The following is a 20,290-nucleotide window of genomic DNA, read 5'->3' as shown; positions in this document are numbered from 1 at the left end:
CACCCGACCCGCACAGCAAACAGCGCGGCGCATCTGCCGCCACATGCAGACGCTGTTATGATAAGTATCTCTGAGCCTCCGCCTGACTGTGGCCGCATGCAGGGCTCCCGTGAACTCTGGAAGAGAACAAAGCCAGCTAGTGACCCGTGAGCTGTGACGTGTAGGTATTCGTAAGCCTTCAACCACAGCACATGTGAAAACAGAGCACAGTCGTTGCTGAATCTGTGTTGACCGTGGGTGGGTGCGGCCCTCGCCCAGTACCTCCATGGAGCCCGTCTTGCGGTTGCGAATGAGCGGGGACCTCCTCTGGATGCTGATTGGCTCGGTGAGCGGCACGGCCCGGTCGGGCTCGTCGCGGGACAGGTCCTCCAGGCTGCCAGGATCCGTCTGCTTCTGCTCGTTCTGTTCCCATCGGAGAGGTGTGGAAAAATAGCACGCAACATAACTTCAGCAAAACAAGACTATAAAACCTTCCCTGTTAACACTAAACCCATCTGCCCTGTGTACCAAACGTACACTGGAAAGTGAAGGTAAGTTACTACTGTCAGAACACGAAAAAGACACATTACACCAAAAAGTACCCCTTACCTCAGCAGAGGCGGGGCGGAACCCGAAACCCATGGGTGCGTTCTCCTCATCCTCGCAGCCCTTCACCCCGGGACTGAAATGCAGCTCCACATGGAAGCGTTCCTCTGAGGAGGGGTCCTGGAGGGCAAAACACAGAGAGGTTAGCGAGGAGCTGAGCTGAACCTGGCCGGAGGGCTCTGGACTGGAGGGGCGCACCTTGTTATTGTCCTCGTACAGCATAATGACGATCTGTGTCATGTAATTGAGCTCGGTCACAGCGCTGAGGTAATCCATGGCACGCTTCCACTGCTGGTCCTTCTCCTCCTGTCGCGAACAAATACACACATAAATACACGGTCAACCTCACCTTACAGGGCTTTTCCAAGATTCATGTTCCAATTAGTGACCACCTGGACAAAACAGCTGAGCAAACACACAAGTTCAAGTCCATTAAATATATGCAGGAGTGGACATAGCCTTTTGAGTGAACTGCAGCTATAGTCAGTCCAGGTTTTACTACAAGTTAGCTAGAGGTCGGTTCGCTCCTCTCATCACATTAACTTGCAACTAGTAAACCTTCAATTGGCTCAGCTATGCTACGCAACTGGGAGTGCTATTTGAACCCCTGTATATCTGAGCAGAGCTTCCTGAATGTTTTATGCTTACATCGAGCAGGCCTCCATAGCGAAAGATGCTGAGCAGGGAGTGGACGTGGCTCTCACTGGTGAAATAGAGCCGAGTTCGCACATGGCGACCAGGTGACATCACTCCACGGGAGTACCTGCGCCACAAAAAGGCAGAGGGAACACAGTCACACCCGAGGGCGCGGGAGTCCCGGAACTGCGGCTCAACACCGAACCACTGAAAAACGCTGTTAAAAACGGAACCACAGATAAACACCGAAACACCGAAGAACGGTGTTATCACTGATTAAGGCCGGGAGGCAAGTCGGTGACTGGGCGGTGCCAGGCTTACAGCGGGTGCAGTTTATTGACCGATTCGTCCTCGTGTGTCCTCTGCAGGTCCATCTGGATCTTCCTCACCAGCGGGAGGCAGTAGGCGTACGCAATGTCCAGCTTCTCCACTTTGTTGATGCCATACTCCTACGAGAGAGGGATCAGATCACGTGAATATGGGGAGGGGGGATGCAGCAGAAAGATCCAGTAGGACTCAGGGTCCGCTCCCACCTGTGGGATGACGATGTCGGCCAGCGCGCGGGACAGCCTGAAGAGCTCCAGCGTGTCCTCCAGTCCCAGGGAGGCGTTGTGCTGCACGTCGTACTTCACGCAGTCGTAGATGTCCGGGATCTTGCTGATGTCGTAGCGGCCGCTCTTCATGCGGAAGTCGCGCTCCAGTTTGGACCAGCGCTGCAGCATCAGCTCCAGGGTCTCACTGTGATAGAGCTGCAGGTCTGTGTGGGGCAGGGCAGCGTGCATCAACACCCAATTCTCACCTACCCAACCTCCCCCAAATGCTAATTCTCAAAACAAAGCCTCAAGAATACACACAATATAAAACAGCTGCAAAAAAAGTACCCAAGTAATATGAGCTGACACACCAAGTAATACAGCAGGAGGTTACAGAGTTCTCAGTGAAAACCCAGCTGTATAAATATATAAAACGTCAAAGTATGAGCCATGTGATTCACTCTGGATAAGAGCATCTGCTAAGCAAATATAAAGCAATGCAAGGAAGGACAGACCTGCTGATTTGGGGTCCTCCAGCCTCTTGCGGATCTGGGAGGTGAGACTCTGGATAAGCGCATAAACCTGGTCACATGTTTTTACCGGATTCTCCACCATCTTCATAGAATTCACCAGGGAAGGGCTGCCCGTTGGAGCCAGCTGTACACACAAGCACACACACACACACCAACAGCATGTTTAGCCCGTAAACTGAAGTCACAGTGGTGTAAAACATAAAGTGATTGAAGAGATTATCCATGACAATTCTGATTACATAATGGCAATTCACAGAGGTCAGTTAAGAACGAAGAGAAAAGCCTCTGTGTATTCATTACAGCCAATTTTCTACTCGTGCTTGATCAAAGGGAGGCTACTTCAGAGAAATTACCATCATCTCTGAATAATTGGGGGGTATCCATGCCGGTTAAGACGACACGGTTAAGAATACTACATGATTCATGGCTTACTGCAGTGCCACCTACAGTCTTTTTGGGATTGATTTCCTTTATAATTTTGGGATTCAAACTCCCAGACTCAGAGTTCAAACTCAAATCAGATTTGTAATTTCACTTTACTTTCAATGACAAGTTATGGATAATTATAAGAATGTTTTGATTGTTGCAACATTCAAGTCCCACAAAATATGGCTACTTTGACTACTTTGACATTGCAGGGGAGAAATACTATCATGATATTTTTAATGTAATATTGTAAACAAACTACATGTAATGCAGTATACAAATATATATATCACTTTCAAAATATTTTTTCTATCTGTGTAGACAGACACTTCACTGCTAACAGCATTCACAAGTCATCTGTGACTTCTTAGCTGGCTTAATGTACAATCCAGCAAGGTAGCCAATTTGTTAGCAATATCACTTACGTCGATTGACAATGTCGAACAGTAAATGACATCAAGCTAGTGAGCTAGTATGAAATTAGATTTTCCCTTGCAGGAAGAGGGAAAACAGAATTAACTTTGCGAAGAGTCTGTAATAAAGACTTCCCTTTTCAGGTTTATGAAATTATCCATGACTTTTGAAGGACAGCCGGATATCTGGCCACTTTGCTGGACCTTTCCATGAGTTTCCCGAATTAAAGTATTTAAGTATCATGAGAAGCCTGACCACAGTGACAGGAGGGAAAGTGAGTGTGGTGAGGGGTGCAGGCAGGGTCACCCTGTCGAAGTCCTGCTCGGTGAAGTCCTCGTCCTTCTGCATGGTCTCGTGCAGCCGGGCCTTCACGCGATGCTGGCAGCCGGTCAGCGAGTCGCTGTCGCTGTCCAGCAGCCCGTTCATGTTGGCACTCTTCACCATCTGCACCAGGATGGGCGTCAGCTCGCCCTCCAGGGCCAGCAGACCCTGACACGCACACACAGACACAGACACACACACACAGACACAGACACACACACACAGACACAGACACAGACACAGACACAGACACACACAGACACACACACAGACACACACAGACACACACACACACACACAGACACACACAGACACAGACACACACAGACACACACACAGACACACACACACACACAGACACACAGACACACACACACACAGACACACACACACACACAGACACACACAGACACACACAGACACACACAGACACACACACAGACACACACACACAGACACACACACACAGACACACACAGACACACACACACAGACACACACAGACACACACAGACACACACACACACACAGACACACACAGACACACACACACACGCACACAGACACACACACATGCACACAAACCACAAACGCACACAAACACAGACACACATGCACATACAGGATAGAGTTAGCCACGACACTTCCTTCCTCAGGGCCAATGTTGGTGAACCACAAAAAAATAAATGAACAAAGCCACTCTGGATAAAGATGACACTAAACTGCAAGCAGATCTTGCGTTTCCAAAGCAGTCATTTGCTGCAGTTTGTGTGCAGAGCACACAAAGTACTAATGACCCTCTCATCACATCATCTGCAGACCCCAGGTCAGATCCCTGCGGGCAGTGCAGGCCTTGCTACCTTCGCGAAGGCCGCTGCGGTCATCTGCACCCTGCCCTCGTCGGACGCGTAGATCTTGAGGTCGTGCCGGTAGGTGCTGTGCAGCCTCAGCAGGCCGCAGCCAGGGAACCCGGCATAGTCACCTGCGAGGGAAGCAGCACAGAGTCAGCATCATCACCGCAGCTGCCCTTCTCCTAAAACGCCTGACACCTGCAGACAGGCGGACAACAGGCACGGAGACCTCATGAGAGCAGATCTGTAAACCCGGGAGAGAAACGGTGCATTAGCTGATGCTTCACATAGAAAGATCCCGAGAGGGCACTTTCTCGTTCCAGCCGCCTGTAAATAAATGAGGCTACTATCAGTAGCCTTTCAACGTAATAACATGCAACTGCTGTGGAACAGAACTGGTTGAGAAAGAAACGGCGTTGCGAAAAATTGTCCCAAGATGTAATGCTGAGATACTGAGAAGAAGGACAGAATACATCAGGTCTAACTCCTCTAAAAATATGCAATTCATGCGTGTGATTATATGTATGGATTTTAAAATGGCACGATAAGACAGATTATTGACATAAGTCCAATTTGAGTTCTTTTTTTCAGCATTGCAGAGAGGAGCACCAATCTGTGGTAACTAGCTTGCAGATGAAGTGACCGAGGGTACAACATGTTCCATCTCAATATGCCTTTTTAAAATAGAACCTGTTGCTTTGCCACAGAGTTCAGTGGAGATCTGCCAGCAGCTGAAGCTCATGGGGATGGAGGCCTCTAACCTCATTTGGTTCTGCTGGAACTGTGGGAAAATGAAGCCCTCTGCCAAAACCAAGATGAAACAATAAACAACGATCGTTCCTCCTTACAAAGCCCAATGGAATGCTGGGACGAAGACAATACAATTCATCACATCTGCAACTTATGTTTCTCCAGTGCCATCACTGAATGTCTGAGGGATCAGTCTGTGACAATATGAGGGTCGTGCACCCCAACTTTCAGCTTTTTTCAGCTGAGACTGAGGAGTGTCAAAAGTTGCACGCATCAGTTTAAAAACACCCTCTGGTCATCTATGGAAAATACACGCTCATTAGTTTAATCAACAGTTCAACTGAGACCAAGAGACCAAGAAATAATCAAGACCAAAATCCACACTCACTTCCCAAAGTAATGGTATGACAATTCAGTTTTGTGTCTGTTAATTCACTACAATACAAAGATATGAAGGAGTGAATATGGAGCACATATCAAATAACCTATCAATGTCTATCAAAATACCCCTTGCTATTACTACCCAGAAGACCTAGTGCACAGTTCCCCCCCCCTCTGTTGGCGAACTGCTGACACAGATGTTTGCCAACAGAATATTCATCTCGGCATGGAATGACTATCCATACAGGACACCACAGCTAGTTCAAGGATTCTCTATAATAACAAGATATCCTACTTCGTATTCTTTAAGATAAATATTCCGTCTCCTCCTCGATCACTGTTGAACCTAACATTCCATTTATCCCTCAGCTAACTTTACAAGAATCAAAGCACCGCAGCTCCCTAGCTGAAACAGGACAGAGGGCGAAGCACTTTTATGATCTCTGGTTTACTGTTCCTTACACCCAGTTGTCTGACTGCACTCAGCATATTCTCCATGTTCCAGATGAGTAAATCAACCTGAAATCCATTCACCCAGCAACACAAGCACTGAAAATAACTCTACACTAGAATGGCTCCACTCAAGAACCTAATGTATAAAGACAGAAACAAGCTGCTCTGGTTTTTGTCCATTTGTTCTTGGGTTTTTTTTCCCTGTAGTCCTTCCATCGGCAGCTCCGGTTGGCCTTCTCCCAGGTAATATGGGTATCAGCACTCCAACGTTCCTCATGGGTTTTGGGGATTGCCTTGTTTATCTCACTCAGGGTTATTAGTGTGATGGATGTGTTAAAGTGCAGCATGGCTTTAGTGTGGAGATGGAGGCAGCCAGGCATCAGGCCCATGTTAATACAGAGAGGGAGCAGTAGTTCAAAGCCCTTCTTACCAAAGTCAATAGGGGACTCGCAGCCCAGGGCCCTGCAGCTACCATCTAGTTAATGAGTCAGAAGAAGCAGGAAGAGAAGAGGAGAATTAACAGAAAACTCTGGAATGTTAACGTCTTTCAAAAAAAGGAGGAAAAAAACAAAAGTGATTCAGTAAAGTCATGAGAGGAACGCATCACCAGCAGTCCCTCTTTCATACAACTGAGTGACTATTTCCAAGACTAGAGAGGATCCACAAAGGTGGAGGACTGTGGATCTGATTCTACTACACCATATTACAGTACAACTATGGATACTATTTCTACTTCACAGAATTGAGCTTGGAAATGCCTTTTGCTGCAAATCGTCAAGGAAACCATGCGGCTGCACAGTACTAAGATAGAACCTGCGTTAACGGCTTCAGTAATAATATTGAATGCAAATACAAACTATCTTAAAGTATTAATTGAAAGCATTTCAAAAAATAAACTTAGACAATCTGACACTAAACCATGTTAACACATAAAGGTGTTAAAGAGTTAGATTTAGGTACAACAACGTATGCTGACAAAAATTTATACAAATTGTCATCTTTGACCAGTGTATAATTCCTACTGAATTTATGATCACTTTGACTATGACAATAGTTTTGTCTGTGAACTTGAAAAGCCCTTGCACATTGAAATGTTCAACAAAACACAGTGAAATGTACGCAGAAACTCAAGTAATACCAATGACAGACTACAGAATCTTCCAAGAGTAGACTCAAACCCTAACCCTAACAGACTACAGAAGAAAGAAAAAGAAAGAAAAAACACAGGGGTGAAAGAAAAAGGAATTAGCACTTTTAGAGAGAAGCTAAATATTTTAACTAGACAGCTGCATGAAGTGGAAAGCAAGGTAAATGTGGAAAATTCAACAACAATGATTTGGTGAAATAATATGTGACATCACAATCAAAATGCTTCTCTATTTAAATGGAATATCTGTATTCACACAACATAAACACGGGGCAAGGTTTCCTATGCATAATACAGCTTGTGGGAAGCATATGGTTCCTAAATTAAAAGAAATAATTAAAAGATAAAACTATGAACCTAAAACTATGAATCCAAGAAAGCATAGTAGAGCAAATATACACAGGCCATTTTTCTTAATAATACCTCTAATCTAAAATCTAAGTGAGGTATGAAATGGAAAATGTTAAAATATTTTTTAAAGAAACTCTAGCCAGACCTATTTTGTTGAGCAATGGTTACTACTGGTATGTGGTGTAGGTCTAAAATGGCACACTGACAGGATTAGAACGGCTCACTTGACGCCCTAAGGGCTTTCTAAGCTGGGGACCGTGGTTTTACACGTCAGCTCTGCTCTATGAATAACCCTAACTCTCAGCTGCTGCTGCTCCTGCTGGTTCACACAGAGGAAGTGAATCACAGCCACGACGAACACATCCCCCTCGTGTGTGAAATGAGAGGTGCAGGATAGCACCCCGCGCTGACCCAGCAGGGAGGCTCAGGTGTGCCGGCAGGTGCAGGCGTGACAGGTGTGTACTGTACCTTGTCCTCCAGGGTACATGCAGCGGAAGGCCCTGCCCAGCTCCTCCGCCTGCACTCTGCCCGCCGGGGTCAGCTCCCCGCCCCATTTCAGCACCAGCAGTAAGGAGGGGCCCTCCTTACGGGAATCTGGGGGGGAGATAGTGTGTTATCTTTGACACTTGACTAACACACTCAGACACACTCATACATACAGATACAGAACAGACATACCCATCCATACCCCCTACATATACATGACACACACACCCATACCCATAAACACACACACGCATGAACACACATGTGCGCACACACACTTACAACCACACAGAAACACACGACCATATACATACAGACACCCATACACATATACATACACACACTTATGGTGGCATCTTCAGTAGGACAGCCACATTATTAATGTGGAAAAATCAACTAAACTGCATTTAACCTTGGTATTTAATCTGTTTTAATACACACATTTGCAGAAGGGGATTCATTTTATTCAACATAATTTTCCAAGCCATCAATGCTACTCTAGTAAAATATACATGTTCCAGTGCATCCTATGGTGAGGTATCTTCCCCCATGATTATGATCAGTTACTGGGAGTATCTAGGAGTTTCCATACAGATGACATCACAGCTGACACATTTTTGATATCTCCCATTATTGGTGTGTACGTGACCTACCTTCCTCTTCACTGGATGTTTTGGGCTGGCCATGAGGCAGGTAGGTGAGCTGTACTTTCCTGTTTATTCCAGAGAAATGGCCATACCTGCAAATAAAGAACATAAAATAATACCATTGAGCCTATGACATTTCAGCTGAGAATCCTTCAACTGGTAGCAGCTACTCAGTCAATTGCAAGTCTCAGATAACATGTCGCCATGACCTTTCAAAAGCTGGGGTCCGTCCTTTATATATAACAGAGTTCAAAAGCGGCAGCGAAAGAGGACACCACCATGCTCCATTATGAAATCATCTTGTCTTTAGCGGCTGACAGCATGGCTCTGCTTTGACAGAGTGATAGGCATGTTAATGTCACATTCTTACCAGCTGGGCCATAAAACACCTAATAAATCTGCATAGTGAATCGGTTACCTTTAACCCATGGCTGGTGTAAGCATATTCAAACAGTGGCACATGTGAAGTGGGTGAAGCTGAAACATACAGAGGGTGTTACTGGGACGTTTTCATGAATAGGCTGACAGATGTGCCTCGGTACTGCAGGTACAAGCCGAGCCTAACCCTAAACCAACAGCCTCTTTTACAAACTCAACCCAAACAGGGGCCCTCTTATTCCCGGCCACAGTGGAGGCATTGTATTACCCGCAGCAGGCCCCCTGTTAAAGCAGAGGCCCACGGTGGAGGTGAAGGTGAATGTGGTTACCAAGGTTATTTTCACAATGCAAATGATAACGAAAGGGAAACCTTCCTTTCCTTCCAAAAACAACATGAGTGATGAGAGTGAACTGATAAGTCACTGGCACTGGATTGCCTTCACAGAGAGAGTGGGAGGGAGAGAGAGGGAAGGAAATGTTCATCAGTAAGAAATGGCCCCTTATGGAAATAACACAATGACTAGGAGACATTGCAACAGCTCACATACAGATGAAGACTAATGCAATATGTGAAGTTGTCAGGGCTGCCTTACAATGGGCACCACCATGCTCCACACGCCTTTGAACACTTCGGTCAAACATCAGTAGATTGCCCATTGTCATCTTCAATCGGGGATTAAATTGATTCTGTTTTCTTGACAAGCAAATATATTTCCTAAAATGACCCCCAAGGAAAGCGGTTAGCTGGATGTACCATGCACACACCTAAGCATGACACAGCATTTATACGCTTCATACTTCTAGCTACACACTTCCTCTTTTTATTTTTACACAGATGAAAAGCCTCACTTCCAATGTAAACAAGGAGAAACAGGAAGTTTGGCAAGAGCATGTGCTGAAAAGTGTGACAAAAGCCAGAGAGATGCTGCAGAGTGTGTGCAGACAGCAGTGACAGCGAAGTCAAACGGTGGGAGAGGAAGGGACAGCCTCATCTGCTAAAGAGCAGGGCGCCGAAATGTCACTGTGAGCTTTGCCCTTTAACAGCACAGAACACCAGTCAGCTTCAGGAGTGGCCTTTCTACCACGCCTAACGACGACCCACAGCGCAGTCAGTCCTACAGCCATGTGCTGTGCTGTATGGGTTAAAGGCTTATGGTACGCAATCTGTTATGATGTCACTTGGCCCTGCTGTAATGGGATCACTCACATCTCCAGAACTGTTTTAAGCTGCTCCAATTTGGACTTCTTCTCTTCAATCTCACAGTCATTGTGCTGTCCCAGATCTGCCAACAGCTGCCGGGCAATGTCCAGCACCTCCTGAGAGAGGGAGAGAGAGACAGCACAAAAATGAGTCTCCTTTCACTCGACCGCGTGAAATGCATGTAACACAAAAGCGCATCTCATGTCAGTCATCCCACACAGTGAATCAAAGGGCACACTGTCTGCTCTCTGTAGGCTACAATATCAGTGGTTTACCTTACAATTATTTTATATGGTATGTGTATATTTAATTGAAACTTGAAATGGTTTGCACCAAATCCACATCAAGTAAGTCCGCTCATAAATGCCTGATATGTGCAATTAAAGTGCTCCCTTGGATTCTGCCTAACAAAGAAGCATTTACCTGTAACTGCTTTGGCTTCTTCAGTTTCAGCTTCCCTGTCTTATAGCCTCCGTATTTTTCAAACAGATCGAAGAACCTAATGAGGAAAAAAAGGAATTAAAAAAGCACTCCGTTGGTTTATTGGGATCTGGAGCTGAGGGGCATGCAGGTTTGCGCCTTGGTTCCCGGTACATTAACTTACATCGGGTTTCTCACTTCCATCTTCATCTTCTGTTTGGGGGTTCGGTCCCCGTGCCGGATTACCGCAATGACACAGCGCAGCTCCATCCTGCGGCAAAGAAAGCACAGCATTCACAGATCACTGATTTGATCACAGTTTCAGGGGTGAAACGCTTTAACCAAGCCATCATCAACAAATACCTGTGTTCAGTGCAGGGCTCTTTCCTAAAAGTACTTAAGTAACAACTCTATGCTCAGATGATCATACACTACATGCAACATAAAACTACATTTATGTACTAATGTACGTTATACGTACAAAATGTACTAAACTAAATATATGAAAATACTGAGCATGCAAGTTATGAGGCAGTCGCTTCTGAGTCATTGCTGCACAAATTTTCTGGTCATTAAATCATCTGGATGACCCAGCCTATTCACTGAACTCACTTCATGGTCTGGTCCACAGACTACAAAGATTAATGAATCTGAGCAGCATGTCTGCATTAGTCATCAATTCATTTAATTAAGTGGTTCAGTTAAGTGGTCAGTCTTGGCTGCACTGAGAGGCCGTGCACTCACATGGTTCCAGACGTGGTGGGGACAATGGGGATGTCCTCCGCTTCGGCAGGGACGGACCAGGGGATCTGAAACTGGGGAGCCAGCTCCCTCATCACGATGTTCCTGGGAAGGAACAGAGACCAGAGAAATGTCTTTATTTCTACTGCTTCACTGCTGAACAGCGCAATAAGGTTGATAGATGCTGATAGAATAAAGTGCTCTGCACCCACCCCAGGATCTTGGCACAGTCATCGTAGTACTTCATGGAGTTCTTCACAAAGCTGAAGCCATTGACATCACAGACATAGGAGTGTCCGTTCGCTCGAAGGAGGTCAAAGCCACACACCGTTTGCTGTGATGAAAACGAGCGTCAGTCAGCTGTGCAGAATGAAATCGAACTGAATTAAACCGGAATTAACTGGAAATGATCAAGGCCACCTCAGGTTTAAAGCCACACAAGGCATCCTATTTTTCACACTGTCATGACAACTGAACAAGAGGGAGAGGCCCAACCTTAGACTTACAGAGTCACACAGTAGACACTCCTACCCAGAGCAATTAACAAAGTGCGGGTACAAAAGAGCTTCTAATTAAGTCATACAGAACATGACAGGCCACATCTGAACATGTTATGGGCAATACAGATTTATGTGATGGAATTTAATGTACAAACCCTTTTCACCGCCTGAACCGAGCCCAATCTGAAACAAAATCTTTCAATAATCCTTTATTATACCGTAATTTGAGGGATGAGACCTCTAAAAACACAGGTAAGATATAGGCAATTACAGGTAAGCTGGGTGGTTTAGCCTGTTTTTCTGTCTGTGTGTGAGGGAGAGGGAGAGAAATAAAAGTCTCACATTGAAGGCCAGGACCACCTGTGTGTGTGAAAGAAGGCTCAACTTGAAGGCTGGCACACCTGTGTCACCTGTGTGTGTGTGTGTGTGTGTGTGTGTGTATGTGAGAGAGAGAAGGAAGAGAGAGGCAAACCTCACCTTGAAAGCCAGGCACACCTTGCGAGCCACTAGCTTCTCCATGGCAGTAAGCATCACTGGGTAGCGGATCTCTTTTCCCTCGCTGTCCCGTTCCACCTTCCCGTCCAGGGCTGGGGATTTACGAGCCTCAGCATGGGCGTAATCCGGACCCACTGTGTACACCTGCGCGCGCACACACACACACACACACACACACACACACAAACAAAAACTTACATACACACAGTCGCTTAAAGCAAAACAGTAAAGCGTGACTGCTAAACACACTGCTAATTTTTTAATTTTTTTTTTTTTTTTAAATCAGAATTAAGTGAACACTAAGCAGTCGATTATTGGCAAATTTTGACTCTGAAGGATACTTCAGGCAATACGAGCCCTATGGGCATGTTCAGGTGGTTGTCCTCAACCAGCTAAGCCATTTTATTTTCAAAGCTATGAAGCCGACATCTCTCCAACATCTCTGTCTCCAGCCCCCAACATAACAGCACAATGAGGTGATTCAATCCAGAATGGCAGAGCTGTGGCTGCTTTATACTCTAAGGGGTTCCCCCCGCGTGTCAGGGCAGGACAGGAGGGCGGGTACGCCCGCGCTGTACCTTCACGTCTGTGCCGTCTGTGGGCATGAACTCCTCGTAGATGTAGGAGCCCGTCTTCCGCACGCTGCTCTCCGGTGAGTACACACTGCTGCGGCTCCCAATCTACAGGAGAGAGAGAGAGAGGGAGGGAGAGAGAGAGAGAAAGAGAGAGAGAGATCTGTCAGCCCTATGTGTGCCAGTGCTTACTCTCTGCTGGCCAGTCATCGGGGAAAAGCCGATTTGGTACACACAGTACACTGTACACTTGAAAACACAGCATAAACTACTCATTCATACTCTTAAAAAAATCACCACAGCTAGTTCAATGACAGGATAAAATCCGGGGAAAGTTTTTGATTGGATGTACTGAGCAGTTATGAACTAGTCATATGAGGGCGATTACCTGGATGTGCTCCTAAGTGTGTTCTTCGGTGTAAGCTAAACACTTTCTCTGGGGATTATCTTTAAAAACTTTTTGAATGTTTCCAGTTAGCCAACAAGTGTTACTGAGCCAGTGTTAAGTGCTTGATAATATTTCAAAGAACAACTCACTAACTGTCCTTTGGTATGTTTTTTAACAAAGGACAGTTAATGTTCATAGAACAAATGTCCAAAAATTTAAATGTGAAGAAATACTGTAATTTTCAAAAATACACAAGCAGTGCAATCCAGCTTTCAAGGTAGTAACAAAATCAACATGCGCTAAAAACAAAAGCAAAATTTCAGTGTACACAACACATGCGGGCCCACTGAAAACCTGAATAAACTGCAATCTGTTCAGCTGGACACCATGGTTACAAGCACATTGGGTCAATGTTTTGGATGCTGTCCAGTTCTACACTTGTTCGGTGAGCTGCAGATACATTTGCTACTCGTGGACACGGAGAGCGCTCGACAAACATTTTGCATTTCAATGGTAGGCTAACAACGACGGCGTCGTGCTGCTCGAGTCCCCCTCATTTGCATGTGTGCCCTGAGAGCCAGCCTGCGCGGAGGCCATCAAGGCCGATCACCGCCTGCACGGCGCGAGGATTTACGGCCTCACGAGAGGCGGCAGCCAAAGACGCTGATTTATTCTTTGATTCAGCAGGCCGTGAAACACAACACCACAGTGTGCTTTACCGCTTAATGACACGGCGTGCCGTTACAGCTTCACACCCTGCCTGTTCTATTTCCACACCGGCGGCGCATCTCTCTCTGCGGGTGGCACTAGGACGAGAGCCATTTTAAACGGGCCCGGCCTGCACGGGCGGGGCAGGAGGAATGAGAACGTGGGAATGGACCTTTCGGAAGAGGCGCTGGCTGCCCCCGCCGGCGGAGGTGGGGTAGTAGATGTACACGTTGTGGTCCTCGGCGCAGACCGGCTTCTCCACAAAAGGCTTCTGGAAGACCTCCCCGTTCACCTCCACGTGGTCCTCTCCTTCAACCAGGTTGCACTCTGGGATGCAGAAACAGACGCTGGCCAATCAGATGCAAGAGTAACACCATGATAGCATAGTGAGAGAAGCAACCATTGGGTGGTTTATAAGTTCAATGCAAATTGTCAAATTTGCTCACTTTTTCATTCAAGCATATGAGTAGGACAGCTATTGACAGATATCACATTTCCTCATCAAGCTCTGCTCCTCCTGTGCCCCATTACGGTCTCCTCGTTTCTCTCTGTGGATAATTACTGCCCGTTTGCCTATCGGTGTGCAATGTATCTGGCCACACATTGACTGGGTGTGGGAGGGGGTGAAGGGGCTTGATAGCGGTCCCAGTCTGAAGGATGGGGGAGAACATCTAAGAACCTTCAATATGCACTCTCATAACTTCACAAAACGTTTGTCCTCAGATGAGGGTGGTGGGGGTGGTGTTGGGTTAATAAAAAAAAAATTAAATTAAAGACAAATCCCACTACACCCATGAGATGTTATTTTAAGTATTTATTTGCATTTTTTGACCTGGTTTCCTTTTAATTAAGAAATGTAGTGAGTTTGTGCCAATTCTATTCCACATATGTCCATTATCTGGAATCCGCTGTTAAGAAAAATCATGTCCAATTTGGTGGATTAGAGGAACCCAATAAACTCCAACAGAACAGTCGGAGGCAGCTGGGGGGCACCTCTAATCCACTACAATGGACACACTGTATTTCACTTATTAACTGCTTAGGGATGTAGAGTAAAACCAGCTTAAAATATGACAGAAATACAAAATTCCACAGTGATCTCTCAAACAGGAAACTACAATTCCTATTGTGAAATTTTGCCCAAGATTTTTGGCAAGTATGTGTCAAAAAATCATTGTTACTGAATGACTGATTAAGTCACCAAAAAAACAATTCTATGTTCCCTGCTGCCATAACCTTTAACAAAATGAAGGAGCCACTTTCTCTCATCACTCTGTCTCGTTAGAGCATATGGGACCCAGCTCAATGCATTCCCGTGTACCTACCGCAATGTACCGCATCAGCGTTAAAACTCTCACTCTAAAGGCTTTCAGGCAGTTTCATCTATTAATCTCCTGAAATGAGCCTGAAATACCCATTTGAGACTTGAGAGGAAAAGTTAACACTGAGTAAACACTCTTCAGTGACGTCAAGCTGGTTAGCTGTCAAGGGCATACAGGACATCAGAGACAATGTGGCAAATCATGTCTTGTCCTGTTGAACAGCAATCTTTTCACTGATCCATTATAAGCTCTCACCATTGCCTCACAATCAGTGAGCTCCTATATTTACTCGGGGACAAAAATAAACTGCATTAGGCTGACCAGCCTGACTTACGACTTACAACGCAAAGGCACTCACCTTTGCCTCATAAATCACTCCGGAAAAGAGCATCTGCCAAATGGCTAAATATAATGTCCGTACATAATGACTGCACGATGGGACTGCGCCATTAAAGCTTAAGACATCTTTCCCTATTTGTTTCCTGTGGGGTAAAAACTGAAGCAAAGGGCCGGCTGATTGTTTTCGGCCTGGACGCAGCTGTTCGGGATGCAGCCACAGCCCTGCTGGAACGGGCTGCAGAGCTCAGAGGCAAGGACACGGTTGAATGAGGCTCCCGTCCGCAGTGCAACACTCACCCTCCGGCTTGTCTGGGTCCCGGTTTAATATGGCGTAGCGCGGTAAATCGATCCCTTCTTCCTGCAAAATGCGATACACCTCCCTCCTGCAAAGCAATTACGCCAGGCCCGTGTGTTAGGTGTTCACAGCGCAGGAGGCAAAACAAACAGGCGAAGCGAGACAAATTTTCAGCCACTGGCTGTTATCACAACAGCAGGCGCCGGTGACTTGTGCGTCTGTTTTTGTGCAGGGAAGAATTTTCTTAGAAATGTACGATGCATAAATAAATACATTAAAATATGTATTTAAATTACATGATGTGCTTTAAAATGTGCATTTGAAGCACATGTGCTCTAGATGCAGCAGGTTCCTACACCCAACAGCAAATCATATGTGCCTTTATTTGTATAACCCCTCCCACATTCAAGCACTCGACTATAGACGACCTTGAGGGATACACCACTTGCCTCTGACAGCCCGTTGCTGTGCCATTTTCAACAGCGTGAAGCGCACGACTGGGTGTAAACATAGGGACTCTCTAGTTTTATACCTGTCCTGTATGAAGTACTGCATGTTCAGGTCGTTGATGAGAAGTGGGTTTCTGAGTTTTGCGTAACTCACTGCTTTGTCCAGAGGAAATCCTGCATTCACACACACAACACACAAACATACAGATATGCTATGAGTTTTTCTTCCAAAAATATAAAACAAAAGCCATTACTGCTAAGAAAAGAAACGACCACTTCGTGTGACTCATTTGACTGGCTTAAATGTGTTCTTTGATGAGCACAAGGAAATAAAAACTCAACACAATGAAGTATTAAACGTGCAGTATTGTTGTGGCATGCTCTTGTCTCTGCAGGCCATCTCTTGCCTAGATGCCAAGCAGGAAACACAGAGATTGTTGGAGCATTACTCGCCAAAGTGACTCAGGCTTCACAGATCGGCAGCAAAGCCAAAGGCAGTCATGTGACCCCCCCACCCTCCCGGCTGCGTCACCTTTGGAGTGGAAGGAGATGAGGCAGTCGCAGAGGGGCCAGTTCTCCACGGCCTCGTTGAGTATCACGTCCTCGGGGAAGATGACGACGGTGATGTACTCGAACTTGCAGAGCCGCTCCAGGATCTGGGTCATGGGCTTGGACTTGGACTTCTTCATCATCGAGCAGATCCCCACCACGATCTGCCGCTCTGGGGGCTGAGGAGACACAGGAGCCGCAGCGGGCCAGTCAGCTCCTCTCTCTACGCCAACCGCATACGATGGAGTCATATCAGCCATCATAACAGCCACCTCCTACAGAAAATAAACTCTCCACTCTGCACCATACTCCAGATCCTCTGGGCTCACGGAACTCATTTCTGCCTACAGTACAGGCAGAGTAAATTGTGTAAACTTGCAGGGGCCAAGATCTGTGTCTGTGTCATTTTCAGTATATCTACAGTAATTTCAGTCCACCCCTCCCTTGTGTAGTTACATAACCACAAGGGGATATGAAAGCGCTTCTTCATCCACGTATCCAGTAATTGTGTTTACAGTGGCAGGCTCATTTACACTTACGCAAACATGTAATTAAAATTTTTTAAAAACATGATTGTGCTGAGTCTGGTGACTGACACATATCCTGCACCGAGCTCTTTCTGTTCATGAAAATAAGCCCCTCACCGTATCTACCCCCACAGCGTGGCCCTCAACCTCACCCTCACCTTAACTCCCACCCCGCCCCCTGACACAGACAGGCAGAGAGAGAGAGAGAGACAGACACACACACACACACACACGTTTATCTCCACAGCCCGTGCCCACCCCCAGACCCCGCCCCCCCTCACCGAGTCGGCCTCCTCGTCATCCTCGTACAGCTCCATGTCTGTCCTCATGCTGCAGTCGTCCAGGCTCTCGTTCTCATCGTCCTCGCAGCCCACGAAGAATCTAGGAGCGCCACACTGGCTCTCTCCGGGGCTGCTGGGCTCTGACATCACAGCCCGGCGCGGCAACCTTCGGTGTCCCGCCGCGCCATCGCACGCCAACACACAGCGGGGCTGCCGGCGGGGGGCACGGGGCCGCGAGCGCTGCACAAGGCCCGGGGCACGCTCTGGGACGGGAGGAGAGAGAGAGAGCGGGGACGGGGGAGACCGCGGGACGGGCGCCGGGAGAGGGGCGGCGGGCACCGGGGTCCAGAGCTGATGAGGAGGTGATGAAGAGGCGATGCAGAGGACTCCTGCTTCAATCAGCGATCGCGCGCTGTGCCTCAGGCCAACGGTCGCCTCGAGAGCTGAGAGTTCCTGAACCAGCTGCAAGGGACCTCATTCCTCTTTCCAAAGGCCAGAGTGTCAGTCCAAAGGCCACTGCCTGCAAGACAAACATGGAACACATTCAATGAACCGTAGAGAGAGTATGACTGCTGGACATACAGCTCAGAGTACAACTCTAACGTCTGTTCAGAATGTGTTGGGGGCAAAAAAAATATATCATAACCTCTATATTTGTTAACACACTGTTAACATGAACATTATACAGAGAAAAGGGTTAAAAAGAGTTAGAGTTAAAAATGAGGTGTTACTCTAACAGCCCACATGGGATGATTCAACCTTAAAACTTGGATTCCTGATCCCGCCCCGATTCTGTCCCCCTCAATGGGCACAACCTGGCTCAGAACTGAGAATTGCAAATAGCTACCGTAGGAATCCTGCTTATCCTAACATTGTCCTGCCTCCCCTGAGGCGTGCCAGCTTACTCAGCACTCTGGTGTCTCACCGCTTCAGGCAACAGGAGTCTATACTCCAGGGGCTTGTGTCTGCAAGTACAACGGCAACCCAAAACACACACGTAACATCTTCCCAAAAGTTTTCCCTCTACTCAAACCAGTCATTACATCATGTTACTACCTCCAATTTTAGGTGCCTAGCTAGTGATACCTTTGGTCACCAGATAATAACTCAGCACAGCCAAAAAATACCCAAACAGAGCACACTCCCATGGGAAAATTTAGGCAACTTATAGTACTAATTCCTGCTCTGCTTTGTCATGTCATAAACAAGGGGTTAAAGATAAACATAAAGATGCTAGAATCTGTTACAGTTCACCTTGTGTATTTGTACACAAGGTGAACTGTAACACCATGTGTATTTAACATGTGTAACATTGGATATTGTGTCCATGCTGTACCCAATGTGGGGTAACAGATCTGAACAGAGAGTAAATCCCACATCACAAAGCAATGGAAAAATAATGCCTGGTGTTAGAAAAATGAGACTTAATCCAGCCCCATGGTGCTGGAAAAGAGGGACTCCCACCATGAATTCCAAACAAGCAAATTAAATTGACCGCATCAAAGTGACAGAACCAGACCTGGTTCCACAGTGCAGAGCCTGATAGCTCTGATGACTAAAGGGGAAAGGTTGCCCAACTGCCTTTGGCAAGATACTGTATACAGTACCAGCTATCACTCTTCAGTTAAGATATCATGTAGCGAGATATCATACAGTTCTGAAATCGTTTCACCCCCCCCTCCTGTGCTGGAAGAAATAACTTTGGAGAAAGCTCTTGTAAGGCAGAGAGCAAAAAAGGGAACAATTTGGCTCATACAGACTGCTGCAGTCCTGGTGTTTTTGGGGGGATCACACTGGGTCCTCCAACCTGCAGCGTGCTCTTTAAGCTGAGCCTGTGAGCCACTGTTCGCCCCGGTCTCTGCCTTCACGCTTTTCGGGGGGGCCCGGCGCCCAGGTCCCTGCTTCCCTAAAATAACTCATCCACCAACCAAGGTGATGAAAGAGCGAAGCACACGGGAGGAATGCGCCCCACGTTAGAGAACGCCGACGCTAAAAACGTCACGCAAGCGAGCCCGGCGAAAACAAGCCGGCGACATCTGCTCTATGACTCGGGCAATTTAGGGGAGTGATGAAACAGGGGACCAGAGCGCGAGAAGCCAGCAGCTTCACCGACAGAGCTCTCTCGCCACACCTGCCACACAGAGGCAGCCGGAAGCCTGCCCGAGTCATTAAGCAGTGCAGAATGATGGCTCCATTTCGGCCCTGCGATGTTTCTCCGCAGCACTCTTCTGACTAATGACATTAAACAGACACCAATCCCTGAAACAGAACCACCTTAGAAAAAAATCTTTCTACCCTTGAGACAATGCCCTTTCCTGAACTCACTGGGTGAATAGTGAGGGGAGAGCCAGCATGCAACAAAGCATGGATTATCTTTATGACCACTATATAACTACTGCACAATCAGTCTTCGAGAATTCTCTTGGAAGAGCAAATATCACAGTATAATAATCTCTTAACACAAAAACAGAGCGCAAACATCCAAGGTCAATACAATGTACTGTATCTGAAACAATACTTGTTCAGTAATAATTATTTTCAATTGCTCAGAATGTCGTGCAGTGCTTCATGTTAGCACAACTCAGATCTGCAAAGGAAAGGGATTTTATCG

General features: G+C 46.6%; 1 protein-coding gene across 3 annotated transcripts in view; it reads right to left on the bottom strand.

Annotated features, from left to right (window-relative positions):
• The window catches only part of LOC118788400 (inositol hexakisphosphate and diphosphoinositol-pentakisphosphate kinase 2-like), a 37,163-nt gene that overhangs the window by 14,813 nt on the left and 2,060 nt on the right, over window positions 1-20,290 (bottom strand). For all 3 annotated transcript variants that reach the window (XM_036544379.1, XM_036544381.1, XM_036544382.1), the window contains exons 2-24: window positions 17,680-18,199; window positions 16,855-17,050; window positions 16,406-16,496; window positions 15,876-15,961; window positions 14,090-14,244; window positions 12,828-12,929; window positions 12,232-12,393; window positions 11,467-11,588; window positions 11,258-11,359; window positions 10,698-10,784; window positions 10,517-10,592; window positions 10,100-10,209; window positions 8,521-8,606; window positions 7,850-7,975; window positions 4,309-4,430; window positions 3,434-3,616; window positions 2,270-2,411; window positions 1,755-1,978; window positions 1,543-1,670; window positions 1,234-1,348; window positions 784-891; window positions 589-705; window positions 262-402 (exon numbers count right to left, since the gene is read on the bottom strand). In XM_036544379.1, the coding sequence (XP_036400272.1) occupies window positions 262-402; window positions 589-705; window positions 784-891; window positions 1,234-1,348; window positions 1,543-1,670; window positions 1,755-1,978; window positions 2,270-2,411; window positions 3,434-3,616; window positions 4,309-4,430; window positions 7,850-7,975; window positions 8,521-8,606; window positions 10,100-10,209; window positions 10,517-10,592; window positions 10,698-10,784; window positions 11,258-11,359; window positions 11,467-11,588; window positions 12,232-12,393; window positions 12,828-12,929; window positions 14,090-14,244; window positions 15,876-15,961; window positions 16,406-16,496; window positions 16,855-17,050; window positions 17,680-17,826 (2,928 nt within the window). In that variant the 5' untranslated portion in view covers window positions 17,827-18,199. The remainder of the gene's footprint in view (window positions 1-261; window positions 403-588; window positions 706-783; window positions 892-1,233; window positions 1,349-1,542; window positions 1,671-1,754; window positions 1,979-2,269; window positions 2,412-3,433; window positions 3,617-4,308; window positions 4,431-7,849; window positions 7,976-8,520; window positions 8,607-10,099; window positions 10,210-10,516; window positions 10,593-10,697; window positions 10,785-11,257; window positions 11,360-11,466; window positions 11,589-12,231; window positions 12,394-12,827; window positions 12,930-14,089; window positions 14,245-15,875; window positions 15,962-16,405; window positions 16,497-16,854; window positions 17,051-17,679; window positions 18,200-20,290) is intronic.

Source organism: Megalops cyprinoides, chromosome 13 (assembly GCF_013368585.1).
Source record: "Megalops cyprinoides isolate fMegCyp1 chromosome 13, fMegCyp1.pri, whole genome shotgun sequence".
NCBI lineage: Eukaryota > Metazoa > Chordata > Actinopteri > Elopiformes > Megalopidae > Megalops > Megalops cyprinoides.
The sequence above is the reverse complement of the archived record's forward strand: the minus strand, read 5'-3'. Positions and strand labels throughout refer to the sequence as shown.